The sequence below is a fragment of the Phaenicophaeus curvirostris genome, chromosome 9 (genome assembly GCF_032191515.1).
Source record: "Phaenicophaeus curvirostris isolate KB17595 chromosome 9, BPBGC_Pcur_1.0, whole genome shotgun sequence".
NCBI classification, from domain to species: Eukaryota; Metazoa; Chordata; class Aves; order Cuculiformes; family Cuculidae; genus Phaenicophaeus; species Phaenicophaeus curvirostris.
This window is the reverse complement of record NC_091400.1, coordinates 35,633,483-35,649,141: the sequence shown is the minus strand read 5'-3', so window position 1 is coordinate 35,649,141 and position 15,659 is coordinate 35,633,483. Positions and strand designations below refer to the sequence as shown.

The following is a 15,659-nucleotide window of genomic DNA, read 5'->3' as shown; positions in this document are numbered from 1 at the left end:
TGATGAGGGGCTTAAGACTGGGAGGTGAGGGGAGACAGATGCATTTTCTTTCTGCACAGCAAAGGCAGACAGCGACAGGACTGCTGCTCTCTGCCCTCTTAATGACAAGGAGAGTAAGCAAGATCTCTGGAAGCAGGAATTAGGGAAGCAAATATTTGTGAATATTTGGTCAAAGGTGAGGTTTGAAACAAAATCCATTGCACAGGCCAGGAGGATGCACATTGGAGGCAGCAGTGGCAATCAGATGGCCAAGCAAAATTTCTGGATTTTGAAAATCTCATTTGTTTTAACCCTACTGAGGCTCTCCAGAAACCGACGAGACATCTTTATGTCTTCTGCAGGAAGCAGTGCTGGCTGAGCATAGTAACAGTGATGGAAAGACCCAATTTCTTCTTGCACAGAAAAGAAAAGCTATTTGCACTAGGAAAATGGTGCTATCTCTCAACTGTCCTCTCCCTACAAAGCTTCTGCCCCAGAGTGCCACCAGTCTGGAGCACCTAGTTTCACATTCAATCAAACTGTGTGGTCGTCTTATATCTGGAAACCTGGCATCTGTACTCACAAGAGCTAGAGAAGACCTAAGGTTGAAGAGATTCAAAACTGTAGACTGTCTTGTTTAAAGGACAGGACATTGTGTAATGTGCCTAACTCCCTAGATTTCTGTTTGGTGACTGGAAACAGAATAGTTTTCTCACTCAGCATACAAGGGTCCCTTAAGACTACCCTGGAAAAAATCAGTGATTCTAACCTGCTATGGCACTGATCTGCCACAGCTATCCTTCATATTTTATTTAATTTTTGTTGTTTTCATCACTGCCTCCTAAAATACCTGTGTCAGGCTCCTGAAAAACATAAATGCTGGACAGCCACAGCAGAATCTGTCTCAGGCCAGCCATCCCTCCCCTTCAACACACTAATGCAGCCAACACTGTGCTGAGACTCCTCAGTCAAATCAGAGCTGATGCAATATCTAAGAGGTAGCTTTTGAGCTTACCTTGTTGTCTTTGCCCACAAACTTGAACACAGGAACCTGGAAATGCTTGGCAAGATGGTCCTTTGACGTGTACTGTTTCACTGAATCATCAGAAACGCAGCTGAGGAAAGCAGAGGGAGAGAGGCATTAATGGGTTTCCCAGAAATGGAAAAAGAATAAGGAAAAACATCCCAGTCTGTTCAGCTAGAGAAGGGAGAGGAGGGCTTGGCTCTCTCAAGCTAAGCTACATTCCATGTTACTTCCTCTTTGGCCACGGGTGAAAATTCAGGAATGATGGGAAAAAACAACAGTGATGATAATAGCATCTCCAGGCAAAGAATAGCTCAGCAGCAGAGAACCGGCAGGACGTGGTCCAGGCCCCTCAGCAGAGGAACTTCCAGAGAGCTGCAGGCTTGTCTGTCCTCATCTCACCTTCCCGTGCAACAGTCTGCAGTGATCAACAGAACTGTTAGACAGCATACAATGGATGATGTGCTTTCTTTATACGCCTATATACCCATGTATCATGCTCAAAATGAAGAAGCTATCACCCACATGACTAAAATATCACAGATTATGAAAACCACAAAAATCCAGATCTACTTTGCTTTACATAATTTACATTTTTCTTCCTGCTCCACTTGGTCAGACAGCTCAAATTCACTACATTTAAATTCATAATATCAATTTCTTCATCACTAGCACTATACAGTCACAGGAGAGGTCACAATTTCAAGAAAATTTGCTACTTTCATAAAAAGTAACATTTCAGGTGCAATCTGTTTATGAAGTGATACAGCCCATTTAGAGTTTGACAGGGAAACAGCAAGACAAAAAGTTATGGTGATTTGATAATTCCTGCTGCCTACTGCAAGCCTTGGGCACTCTGAGAGGCCCAGGGGCTGCTATTATATTGCACTACATTGCACCTTGTCCTTTCGGACAAGTTAATTCCAGAAATGTGGTCTTTACAAGTCATGAAAAAAAAAAAGAGTAGTGGTGGAAGAAGCAAGGGAAACCTGTGTGACAGCCCAAGTCCTGCTCTTGCACCAAAATACCAGAAATATGTCAGGCACTATCAGAAACGCTGACATTTGATATGTTTGGTTATCAAACTGCAGCAAACCCCCTGTCTATATGTAGCTCTGCTTTCACCAGAACACATATTTGGAAATCTCTGTGCCGTTTGGCTGACTCGGCTCCATGTGTGGCAGCCTCCTGCAACCCCTCCCGCAACCAGCCTTCTGCTGCGCTCAGCATGTCCATGCTCTGACCCGACCGTTATTTACATCACCACGTACCATATTTCTGTAGCTTTTCTCAGCCTGTGGAGGTCACAGTCTGAAGGGGATCCCTGTCTGCAGCACTTTTTAACTTACCTGAGAGGCAAACAAAAAAACTCATCCAAGAGGAGCTGATAAATTAACACTGCGCATCTAGAAAAATTGCCATGGATTCCTCCCCCTTGAGGCCAAACACTAGATGTTACTAAGGCATTCAGGATATAATTGCTTTTACAAGTAGCATTCCTGAAGGCATCAGATTTTAAAGAATGACAGCTAAAGACTTTTCATAAGTGAATGACCAAGCTTTGGAACTATAAAGTCAACTTACAGGCATATAAACTGTGATGATGCTTGGACACTGGCTCAAACTGAATCCTAAATCCCAGATTCTTCAAAGGTTCTCCACACCAGTGGAGAAAACCAACTTGTCTGGGGCTAGGAAGAAGGAAAATTGAAGAACAACAAAGAGGAACCAGGGACAAATAGGGCCCCTACATACGCCTTACAGAGTGCTCTGACAAATGCATTGTGGCATGATAAAAATAGCTCAGAAACCTCCGGAGTCAGAGAGTCAAGCAATTTGCGTTGTGTGTGGGGGCCACATCACAACCCACCCTCCTATGAAACCCTCAGACCCTGCTTCCCACCTTGGAGGAGTGAGAAAGGGCACAGGTATAGAAGGAAAATGAGTGACCCTGTCAGGATACAGGGAAATTAACACTTGCTGTGCATAATGTGCTCAGGTTAGGGGAGCCAAGAGTGGCTGTGCCAGGGGAGGTGTGCTCTGCTCCTCTTACTGGGGAGCCAAAAGATAGAAAGGAGGGCTTGGAGGATAAAATACACCAGCTCACCCTGCAAACAAGGGGTAGCCTGAGGTGTAACAAGACAAACCTTGCAATGGAACTACCTTAACCACATCATGCTCAGAGAAACCTCCTGATCACAAGAGACTGCCCTTAGCAACAAGACCTTGCCCTAGATGCTCCAGAGAGCTGCAATGTTTATTGTCTGTGCAATTAGTCAATGGCTTTTATTTACTTTTGTTTGAAGAAAGAGGAAGAACAAGATCAGAAGCAGGAGAGCTGCTTTGGGGCTGGCTGACTGGGCTAGAGAAGGCAGGGAGGGATCTGGCATTTCCAGCGTGGTCACATCAGCATAGGGTTGAAGGGTCCCACCGCTTGCCAGGTGGAGATGGGAGGGAAGTAACAGGAAAGAAAGCAGCAGAAGGATTTCTCCCATCCCTCAGTCTAAGGTATATCCTCTCAAATTTAAATGCTGCTTCCCTCTGGAAGCTGCAGTTAACTCCTGCAAGTCTGATCCTACATAATCAAACTGATTAAAAATCCCATCTATATTGCCTTGGGCTTTTGGGGCTGGTTTGATGGAAGGAAACTGGGTTACTACAGAACTGTTTGGAGCAAGGACAAATCAGCAGTGTATCCAGCTAATTTTACTTTTTAATTGCTGCAAGTGCACAGAGAGGTAAAGAAAGGGCTGGAGAACAGCTGAGAGAGCTGGGGGTGTTTAGCCTGGAGGAGGCTGAGGGGAGACCTCATTGCTCTCTACAACTACCTGAAAGGAGGTTGTGGAGAGGAGGGAGCTGGGCTCTTCTCCCAAGGGACAGGGGACAGGACGAGAGGGAATGGCCTCAAGCTCCACCAGGGGAAGTTTAGGCTGGACATTAGGAAAAAAATTTCCTCAGAAAGGGTCATTGGGCAGTGGCAGAGGCTGCCCAGGGAGGGGGTTGATTCCCCTTCCCTGGAGGGGTTTAAGGCACAGGTGGGCGAGGTGCTGAGGGACATGGGTTAGTGTTTGATGGGAATGGTTGGACTCGGTGATCTGGTGGGTCTCTTCCAACCTGGTGATTCTATAATTCTATGATAACTCCAGATAGCTCCATAGCACTAGGCCTAAATGAGCAGTTCTGTTGAAATACAGTGCATCAGAGGGGGACCAGCATGTCTGATGACACTGAAGCCTGCGGTGGTGCCTGGAGAGGAGGCAGGATGAGGCTTCAGCCCAATTTTTGACAGTGATGTTTGAATGCCCTCTGCAGGATAACCGTACCAAAGGGGCTACTGGTGTCATAAACCCTCAAACTCCAGTGAATTCAAGAGATGACACTTTTCTGCCTTTCCCCTCTCCGATTTGGCTCAGGGTTTGGCCACCGTTTGGAATCCCATCATTTTCACTCATGGTGGGAAATGAAGGAATGTTTGGAGCCTTGGCTGTGTGAAAGGTCCACAGGAAGAGCCAAGCCAGGGAATCAATAAATCAATCCTTCCATTACAAATCTGCTTATAAACCTCAGAAATTTCAGGCAGAAAAGAACTGCAGCCTAGGATGGAGGGAAAGCAAGCTAAAGCTGGAAACTTTGTCAGACAGAAATAAAACCAGTATTTTTTGTGTACTGTAATCAGCACCCTTTTGCTACAAGACAGTCACATAGGACTTGTCCTCACCAGCTGTAACAGCAGATGATTTAGCCTGGCAGCTGAGGAAGCAACTGTTGCCCTCATTAGATGGTTTGAAGGCAGAACGCAGCCCGTTGACTGTTGGGCTGTGATACTTCAGAATGTCTTAGATAGTACTGTAGCCGGGCTTTCCCCCCTAAATGACAGCAGTCTGGTTTCCCACGCTGACATTTCCACAGCACTGTCTGGTTAGGCACTGCTGGATGCAAGCTCCCCACAGCAATGTTGTACCATGGCACTCTCCCGTTAGCATCCAAAGAAGGGTCTAAAAATGGGGAGGGGAGAACTTACAAGCCATAGCAGAGCCCACAGCAGTGGTCTCCAGTCTTGTGACACAAACCCATTACAGGAAACCCACAGATTTGCCCGGGTTTATCCTGGAAAATTGACCAAACCCAAACATTTTTTACTAGCCTATCGTGGAAAATTCCCTAAGCCCAAGGTCCCAAACTGAGGGACCTTGAGCTCACTGCAAAGACAGGCACTAGAGAGACAGCAATGCAAGAAGAGTTCTTGAAGCTCCAATCAGGACCAGCCTAGGAGTCTTACGGCTCATGCTATAATAAAGCAATCATGGGAAAATTAAGAAATTTGCTCCAGTTGCCGTGGTGGCTGTGTGGCAGTGGCACGCAGCCATCAGGGTGTTGTGCCGATTGGATTGGCACTCTGCAGGCTGGCAGGACAATATCAGGAACGATATCTATTCTATGGGAGCCAACTCAATTATCCACAAGGCTAGTTACAGAGAAATAAGACCTGTAAAAGCTGCCTCCCACTGTATCTCCCATCACTTTTGATGGGACAGGGGGTTCCAGCTTGATGGCCTGGCTGCTGGTGATTGCTAGGAACACAGCTGACAGGTTGCTGTGGAGAAGTGACAGCAATCTCTGCACCACACAGGCAATGTAACTTAGCCCCACTATCAGTTCCTGTCTAAAAGCCAGCAACAGAGGGAACAATGAACTTACCCATCTTGAATCAGGTAGTACTTCAGGATCTCGTCAATTTTTGAGGTGGGAGTAGCATAGCAGCTCTCTACCAGTGTCTCTAGTCCACTGACATGTACCAAGGGTTCAATCCCAAAGTATAGAGAGTCCCGAAGCTTGAGGGTGGGAAGAGCACCCCTGTAGGGTTCATCAAAGTCTTTGTCTTTGAAGATCTCAAGAGTGAAGGGAAAGATGCCCTGGTTGCGGCTCATGATTTCCAAGGGTGAGTTCTTGAGGTTAGGCACATAACCTTCAGAGATGGTGTACCGGCGTGGGAATTCACAGGTCACTGGGATCAGCAGTTTGCTGGTGCGGACAATGATGTCCCCATTGCTTCCCGGAGTCTGCTTTGGCAAGCCAGTCACCAGATTGGTAGCAATTATTTTATCATTTATTACCTGCAGCAAAGAAAGGAGTTCAAGAAATGAACTCTCAGAGTTCAGACTAGCAGCTAAGTTTACCTTGTCGAGGAAACTCAGACATTAACTAGCTACTGAAAGTAAAGCTTGTGAGTCGAATATGCTGCAACCAGAATATTGTTCATCCTTACCTATGACCCAATGGCTCTATCAAAACCTTCTTCACTGAAAGAGCTATCAACCACTGGAATGGCAGCCCAGGATGGAGACTGAGTTTAAAAGCCAGGGAGATGAAGTGCTTAGGGATAAGAGTTATTAGCAGACAGGTACAGTTGGATGTGATGACCTCAAAGGTCTTTTCCAACCTAGGGATTCTATGATAACGTGCTGTACTCCCACATGAAGCAAAGAACTCTGTTTCCAACTGCTATCCAATTGCATCTACTAAGATGAGCTTGCTGGTTTCTAACCAGTTGCCAGTATAACCCTTGAAACATTATTGGGGACCAGATTCTGTCTCAACAGGAGGGCAAAGAGTGACAACGACTTGAGCTTTCTGCGCTGAAGGTGAAGCTGCCTCTAAAGTGTAGGGTGAGCTAGAGCAGTACCCATGCTGACAGATGCAGGTCACTGGAGAGGAGACAGAACAAGCTCTCCTGCTTTGTGATGCCACCCCATGCCTAATCTGGGGCCAGCTGCACGGCAACACAAGAAACTGCTTTGATGGTACAGCTACATCAACTTTATTCCCCGAGTAAGCCACAGGCAAATCTCCAAATCTGAGAGATCCCAAGAGAGAGGACAACAATGGGTATACATACATCTAAAACATACATACATGAGGTACGTATACATACATCTACAACAGTGCCACAGGACTTCAAGGAGAAATGGATGTTGACGTGAGTGCCATTGGATACTCCTTTGCAGGAAGTGTTGATGAGGGAGAGATCCAGGCCTCCAACCAGGTCCTTCGGGATGCTCACATCAATAGAGCTGGACTTGCACAGCACTGGAACTACAAGAAAAGTCCCCAGAGTAACAGAGTGCACACAAAACTATCGGGGAGTATCAGTATCAGGGAGGTGGGGAAGGGCTGCACCAACTATTATTAAAGCACAAAAGGGCAATCGTGTGTTATGTTTATGATACTACCTAACCACAGTCATCTACCTACCTATCTCACATCCCCATCTACACAACTCCAACCTCTCGAGCTACCACTGCCCCAAATTCTCCTAGCGTAGCAATGCCCCAAAAGACAACAAATATGACCACTGCAGCTGCATCGGGAACTTAGCGATGCAGTATTTCCAGCTGTACTTAATTCTCTGCTCAGGTTTCATCGGTATCTCTTGCACTGCTATGTCCTGGGAAGAACCCTTCCCAGATAGGGATATCAAATTCACTACAGCCCAGGCAAAGTAATTTTTTAAAAGCCTTTCTCAGGTTTTGCATCAAACCCAGGACATGTCAAAACATGGTAGAGTAATTCCATAGAGATGCTGAGCTAAAATGGAAGTACCTCAAGATTCCATAATAATGTTTTAATAAGCAATAAACCCAGCTCTGACAAACAAATTCACTCACTCATTCTACCTCCATCCAACCTTTGAATTTTAATACAGATCTCCATGTCAACTTTTTAAAATTAAAATTCCATTACATAAGAAGTGGAGAAAACACAGAGACCAGGCAAAATGAAAGAAGGAAAGAAGAGGGAATAAACTTCAATAAAAAGTAATTGCTATTCCTTAGGTGTATACAGATCCATTCAGTCAGGTACAGGACAAGTGTACCAGTGCATGCATTCTGGTCTCTTCTCAATCAGAAAAACAAAACCTGTGCTGAATTTCTATTTATCATATTTTAAAAGCATATTACAAAACTTATTGCAAATATTCTAGCTCCCCAACCTTTTTCTAAAATTAATTACAGTCCCAATCCTTGATATTCATATGATCTTCCTCTGTTCACCCCAGCACCTGGGCACAGAAACAAGTGAATGAAACCTGTGAGCAGATCCACATTTGATTTAAGCCATCTCATCACTATTTGGGAAAACGCTCTGGGAAATGCCTCATCCTAACTATTGCAGAGTAACAGGCAAGGCAATTCAAACCAGCTGAGATGTTTGTATGCACTCAGTAAACAATACTGAGAACGGTGTTTCAGTTCTACCGATTCCACAGTGGAGCTGCAAGCAGACAGGCTGCATGCATCAGTGCAGTTCTGCCCCGAGTAGGTCCAGGTCCCCAAGTACAGATCACCAGTAACCACATCATCGCGGAAGCTGGAAAGGAGCTGGCAAGGCAGCCGTGACTACGTGCAGACATCTTGTTCCAGGGCAAATGATGAGGTCCCGACTGCCAGGACTGATCTGCCCAGCAGAAAGAGTTACCCTGGGTGCCAAGGGATCCTCTTTTATTCACAGCTTCTTGCAGCCATTCAGAGAGCCGCACTCTCCTGACTTGCTGCCAACATCCACCTCTTGCATCCCTGCCCTGGACACACCCCAGCCTGGGAGGCTCCCCATTGCCTCACCCAGTCTTGGCCAAATGTTTCGGTTCTCCACCTTCATACACCACAGAGCTCCTGGGAAAGCCTCCTTATCACCACTTTAAACGCTGTACCAATGTCTGCAAGTGCCCTGACCCTGATAGGAAGCTTCTGTGGCAACTCCAACACTCATTTTGCTGTCTTCTTGATGTCATGTTCCTTGTCCAGCCTGTGGCTCCTCCCTGCCCCTTCAAAGCACAGCCGCTTGGAGCGTGTGTTATCCTTTTGCACAGACTCCTCAGTAGAACAGGCTCTCTCATGCTGAGGAGCCCTGAGCCATCTCTACAAACACAAATAAGCTACAGCATCCTAGCCTCCTTAGCTGTACACAAGGCTTAAGCACAGGAGAGGGAAGAAAAATATTTCACCATCAGACTTCAGAAAAAGGAGGGGTACTAGGATGGTCTGCAAAATTCCAACTATTTTGATCTAACTGCTTGAGGCAACTGTGCCTGCCCTGCACTTTCAACTCTACCATTATAAATCTGATTAGATGCCATAAAAAAATGCGTGGTACAGTTCCAGATATATTCCGTCGCATCTGTTCAGAATTGCAGACCACTGAGTGGGGACATAAATTCATGAAATGCAAAAGAAAAAGCAATCTCGCTTTATGAGGTGCCGTATCCCAAGCCCCAGCTTGGCACCCAGCAGCGCTGCTGGTCTCATTAGCAGCCTCAGAAGAAGTAGAAACAGTGGCTGGGAAATGCATGGCCTGCTAACCCTGCTGGGGTTGCCTCCGGGAGCCACGATTGAAGAACACTGCTCTTTTCTTTTTCCATCAATCAGACCTTCAGTCATAAAGTATAATCACAGCTCTTAGAAATCCCCATCTCCTACTCCTCACCTGACTCTGCTGGAGCAGGAGGCACTACTGAATCTCATGTGTTCACTGCTTACTCCTGAAAACAGCGCTCTGCACTTCTGTAAATCTCAAAAAGTAGAAATTTCATTAAGCAGAACCATTCCAACTTTCTCTACAAGGCAGACCTGCCCGGTTGGTCATATCACACAGTGTGTATCAGTTCCTCTAAGGGGTATCTGGGCACTTTGTAGCACATCAGAGTAGGGAAGATTCTAAGTACCTCAGGTAACACCAGCTCATCGGTATTATCTAAAGCTCAACTGAATTAACCCATAACAGGCTCCCTTTTACTGCATTTTAGATCCTGCACTGGCTACAGCCTGAGTTTAGCCCATCAGCAAATTCCCATGGGAATGTCTGAAAGCTCCTCATGGGCCCACCGAGGCAGAACACAAGCAGAGATCTATGAAGTCTGTTTCCATCAGGGCAGCAGTGCGTCACCTCCAGCTTCGTGCTGAACCTGACATGGCTGAGAAGAGGCCAAGCAAGTCAGATGTGGCCCACTAGAGAGCACTACCTCAGTCTGCTTTTCATACGCTCACATAGCTCTCCTCAACTTGCACTTTTGACAGAATGCCCCTTCAGCAGGGGACCATAGTAGACACCTTCTCTCCATCCTTTCAGTACCTCATGGTTTCTGCTAGCTGTGGGATTACAAGAAGTGCAAGTCCTGGGTTGTAAGAAGTCATTGGACAAAGAGCTACAGCACTTCTGCTTGACTCACAGTGCCCTCAGGCCCCTGATGCCTGCTCCCTGTACTCACTGCTAAACTGACCTCTGGGAGCCTGGATGTATTCACAAAGGCAGCCTCACTCAGCTCGTGCAACAAAAACCAGGTGCATGCAATAGGTGTGAGTGAGTCAGCAGGAAGGACTCCCTCCATACAGGAATGGAGCGAAGATCAGATGGAAGGTCTAAGGATAACGCTGCCCGTGCCTCTGTGCAGCAGAAGGAAGACAATATTCAGATGCTCTCCTGGGCACTTTTCCAAGGGACAGCAGAAACATCTCCTATCATAACTAGTGTCTTACTTCATGACACAGGGATGCTCGCTGGAATGGCTACAGAGGTACTTGTGCAAATAATGACTTTTCTGTTTAGCCCCATTCTTGGAAGGGACTGAACCATTTTAGCTGAAATTATAAAAGCCCAGTTTGAAGCGTGGAAAATTTCAGTTCTAATAGCATAAATTTGTCAAAGGCGTACACAGCTGAAGCAAGCAATATAATGGGAGATGTTAAGCAATATACTATTGCAAGTGAACACTGCCAAAACCGCCTGTGATGCAAAAGGCACCCAGCTGGGTCTCCTGTCTCTGTTCTCCTCCCTGGTAAAAAGAGCAATGCCTCCAGGCTCTCAGTTTTTGAGGACCTGTCATTAGCAACAAAGCTCCATTAACCAAACTGGAAAGGACAGACTAAGCGAACACAACAAAACCAAGAATAAAAGTTCCTTTGGACATAATCCTGACTTCCAGGGTACAGAGGCTGCCAGGAAGATTTTGTTGACCTACCTTGGCAAGTGTGATTGTCTTCTGACAGAACAAGTCCTCTTGGACATTCACATTGGTATCTGTCTTCCACTTCAATACAGGTATGACTGCAGCCTCCATTGTTATTGTGACAGCCTTCGATTTCTGCAAGAGAAAGGAAAATCAGCACACCCTCTGGCAGCTCCGTGGCTGCTACACTGGCCCCACATATGCTCCTGGATGATGAACACACAGTGTGACCAACACAGAGCTTGAAAACAACAGCATGGTGAAAGCTTGCTTCCAAGAAAATGCAGTGGAAACATACTTTACATTGTACAATTTCCTGAGTTTGTCATTTCACCATAAAGTTAACGAGGAATTCTGTGAAAAAGCTTACTAAGTTAAATCACATGCTGTAACTGGCACACATAAGAAGGCTGAACAGGCAGTCTTCAGCTTGTCCCTTTCTAACTTCTGAGACATCCTCTTAAGCCACATTTTTATGTTGTTTCTTACTTCGAAAAGGTGGTGGTGGGGAAATACCCTTAAAACTTCTACCTTAGAATCATAGAATCCCTAGTTTGGAAAAGACCTTTGAGATCATCAAGTCCAACCATACCTGTCTACTAATAAATCCTATCCCCAAGCACCTCATCTATCCGCCTTGTAAACACCTCCAGGGACGGTGATTCAACCACCTCCCTGGGCAGCCTCTGCCAGTGCTCGAGAACCTTTTCTGTGAAGAAATTTTTTCCTAATGTCCAATCTAAACTTCCCCTGACACAGCTTGAGGCCATTCCCTCTTGTCCTATCACCTATCACCTGGGAGAAGAGACCAACACCCACCTCCCTGCAACCTCCTTTCAGAGAGTTGTAGAGAGCAATAAGGTCTTCCCTCAGCCTCCACTTCTCATGGCTAAACAACTCCAGTTCCCTCAGCTGCTCTTCATAAGACTTGTTCTCCAGTCCCTTCACCAGCTTCATCATTCTTCTCTGGACTCGCTCCAGGGCCTCAATGTCTTTCTTACAGTGAGGTAAAGAAGTAAAGCCCTGAGATTTGCAGGGAAGGTGTCTTGTGGGGGACAGACTCACAGGTAGGCAGCTCCTATTCCCATCAGGGAACACAACAGAGGAGACTACGCATTATTTGCGTCTGGGGTTCCCAGTAGGGATGGAGGTGGGCACAGCGATTCCTGCACCCCCTCTGTTGGCTAAGGATAAAACTTTGCTTGCAGGACTTTGTTTAGCAGGAATTTTTCTAGCTTGTTGAGTTTTAGGCTTAGAAGCTGGCTGCCCTGACATTCAATATCACAGGGAGAGAATGTCACAGATTCATGGTGTAAGGTTGATTCCTCTCCTAATTTTCCCCCATTCTAAAGTGCAGAGGAGAAAGGGCAGCACAGCTAACTAGAGGATTTGTCATGTTTTTCCCTACATTTTTTTTGTTCAGGCAAGGCAATCCTCTGAGGATGTGAATTTTCCTGTAAAACATATTCCTAGCCACTACAGCTGCAGAAAAGAGCCTGAAAGGTCACCCAAATACATTCTGCAGATCTGAAAATCTAAGGCGAATAAGGCCATTTCCAGTTGTTGTTTGCTTTCTATTATAAAAAAAATAACAGAGTACCATGACTTTAAAAAAAATAAACTCCACTGCTTGATATTTTTAACCCTTTGGGATGACTATTGCTAGATGTTCTCAGTAAAACAACAGCACATAGAATATAAACAAATAATAAAACCAAAATATTTCTCTCTAAGCCTGCCATCAGAAATGACTGTGTGGTTTTCACTGAGATGTAAAGAAAGGAATGGAAATCCCATACTCAGTCCTACACTTTGCATGTAAAACAACAGCCGGAACAATTTGCAAGAGTAATGGGTAAAGAACTGTAAGGGAAATTTTGAGATACTGTTAACCTTACTCAGCCTCACCAGCTCCTGTAATCGAGCTAAATCTCTTGCATTTGTTCTTTTTAGCAACAGCTGTGAGGTGGCTTACAAGTAAATCACATACTCTAATGGCTCACAAAGCCAAGGGCACATCTTTAGAAATAAAACTCACTAACAAGATGGTAAAAATCCTCAGCAGCAATGTTAAACTCATGATAAACACCACCCTTCTATGAGAAGGGGAAACAAAATGATACATCAAAAGCCCTAAAATCCAACTTTGGGAACAGCAGAAACAAATGACTTTTCAAGCACAGACTATTCCAGCCCTGTCAAAAGAATGCAGTGCTCTGGAGTAAAACCTGCCACTTTAAGTGACAACACGGGTGCTGGACGTGGAAGGTACAAAGACCACAGATCACTTTTGGCCCCACACAACAAGTATTTAAGGAGGATTCTGCACAGCAGCTTTCCCCAGGGAAGCATCCCTGTCTGGATGCGTGATGGTTTATTAACAGAGCTGAGAAAGGAGCTTGTCACAGAAGTGAGATGAAACATGCTTTGGTACCTTAGAGGTGAAAAACGGGGACTAAAGCTGCAGCTTGGAGCCATCAGTCAATGCACCATATGGAAGGGTGGAGTTAAGCCCAAAAATACAACGGCAATCCCTCTTTCTCTGCACCACGGATGTCTACCACACAGCAGCTGCACACAGGCTGGAGATGCAGTCAGTTCTGGCAATTAGGTAGCTCAAAACTGAGGCAACTTCTGTAGCTCCTATTCTTGCCTGACACCCGACTGTGTCTGTGCACATCCACCCAGGCAGCTCTGCCTGCAAGAGAACACGGTGCTCTTCACAGCTGACCACAGAAAACCTCAAGCACAAGTCAATTTTCAATGCATTTTCCTATTTCTGCTCTAAGAAGTTTGTACATTGGTAGTGACAGCGGATCAAACCTACAATTTGGTCTTTAAGCCCCTGAGCTGAGCTACCAGTCTAAACTCATCAAGGGATTTCAGCCTGGCTGTGCCACCACTAGGAAGTAAATGCAGCAGCTGCACACAGTGGAGCCCACAACTAATTACTTACAAAAAGCAAACAGTCAGAACACAGTCCTAATTTCAAATCCAGCTTCTCTTTACAGATTGGCAGCTCCTCTCCTCAGTCCCTATCCTGGGCAGCGAAGCGACCCTCACAGTTGTGACACTACCCCCTGCACAATTACCCTACAAATCTCCAGAGCCAAATACCAGCAGCTCCAGCAAGAACCAGTTCTGTCTGGACAACCAGTCTTCCAGTTCCACTGCTGCCTCTCCCTCCATGGAGACAAATAAAAGCAAACCCTAAGAGAAACGAACAAGGCAGGGAGAACCACAAGGAGACTCCTCTCTGTTGACTAGCAGGGTATTTTAGTAACAACCCCACTGGCAAGCACAGAAGTGATGAACGACATTTAATCCCAGATCAAGAAGCCAACAGAGAACTACTGCTGCAAGGGAAAGGGAATGATTCGTATAATTTCCAGCAGACTGTGACAGCTGAAACCTCACCTTCACAGGTTTTCCCATCACGTCCCAGTGTGCGTCCAATCCCACACTCACAGCGGTAGGAGTTCTTCAGGTTAACACAAAATTCGCTGCAGCCTCCATTGTTCTGCTCACATTCATTTTCATCTGCAAAACACACACTGTCAGAAGATGCCCCACCAATCAAGGCTGGCATGGGATTTTACCACAACAGCTTGGAATCGCAGAATAGTTTGTGTTGAAAGATACCTTAAAGACCATCTAGTTCCAACCCCCTGCCATGGGCAGGGACACCTCCCACTGGACCAGGCTGCCCAAGGCCCATCCAACCTGGCCGTGAACACCTCCAGGGATGGGGCAGCCACAGCTTCCCTGGGCAACCTGGGCCAGGGCCTCACCACTCTCACAGTGAAGAAATTCCTCCTAATGTCTAGTCTAAATCTGCCCCTCTCCAGTTTATATCCATTGCCCCTCGTCCTATCACTACAAGCCTTTGTGAACGACAGTTTTCCTGCAGCCCCTTCAAGTACTGAAACGTCACTATAAGATCTCCTCAGAGTCTTCTCTTCTCCAGGCTGAACAAACCCAACTGTCTCAGTCTGTCCTTGCATGCTCCAGCAAAGTCATCATTTACTAAAATGTTCCCATTTACTGAATGTCAGAAGCTTAAAAACACAGAAAAAAGAAAAATTCCAATTTAAGAGACAAATCAGAGATGAGCTCTCTTCACAGAGAGTTATGTGGACAACCAGAACTCAGATGAGTTCTCTTCAGTATAAGTGGCCCCACACATACACAGTACACGCAGCTTGCAGCTAGGGGTGTTGCCTTCTTTCACAAGGGATGCGAATTGAATATTTTTAACCAAAAAAAAAAGATGGTACCCTGCTTCGGGAGGAAGGCAGCATGTCTAGGAGACACATACAGACATTTCTCTGTTCAGACATGCCTTCCCTTCTAACAATAAAACTAAAACTGCTTGAAAACAGAGGGTGAAGAGAGAAAGTGCCTCTGGCAAAGGCAAAGAGATGCTGTTAGAAGGTCCTAGAGCCTGGCTGGGTCAAGGGCCGTACTCAGCAATTCACCAGGCTGGTCCTCCAAGCTCTGCAACACAGCAGATCTGTCCCTGCTCTCTGCACCAGTGACAGCACTTCTGGGACACAGGCTGGTTTTCTCAAGACTGCATTGGGAGAGTGCTGAACCACTTTTTAACTGTGGCTTAGTCCAACTTAGATACAAGTACTCAAGGTGTCAAAGGCAAGG

General features: G+C 45.9%; 1 protein-coding gene across 3 annotated transcripts in view; it reads right to left on the bottom strand.

The window, feature by feature from the left end:
- OIT3 (oncoprotein induced transcript 3) overlaps positions 1-15,659 on the bottom strand; it is a 28,832-nt gene that overhangs the window by 1,420 nt on the left and 11,753 nt on the right. For all 3 annotated transcript variants that reach the window (XM_069863909.1, XM_069863907.1, XM_069863908.1), the window contains exons 4-8: positions 14,421-14,543; positions 11,016-11,138; positions 6,936-7,096; positions 5,702-6,117; positions 995-1,094 (exon numbers count right to left, since the gene is read on the bottom strand). In XM_069863909.1, coding sequence (XP_069720010.1) covers positions 995-1,094; positions 5,702-6,117; positions 6,936-7,096; positions 11,016-11,138; positions 14,421-14,543 — 923 coding nt within the window. The remainder of the gene's footprint in view (positions 1-994; positions 1,095-5,701; positions 6,118-6,935; positions 7,097-11,015; positions 11,139-14,420; positions 14,544-15,659) is intronic.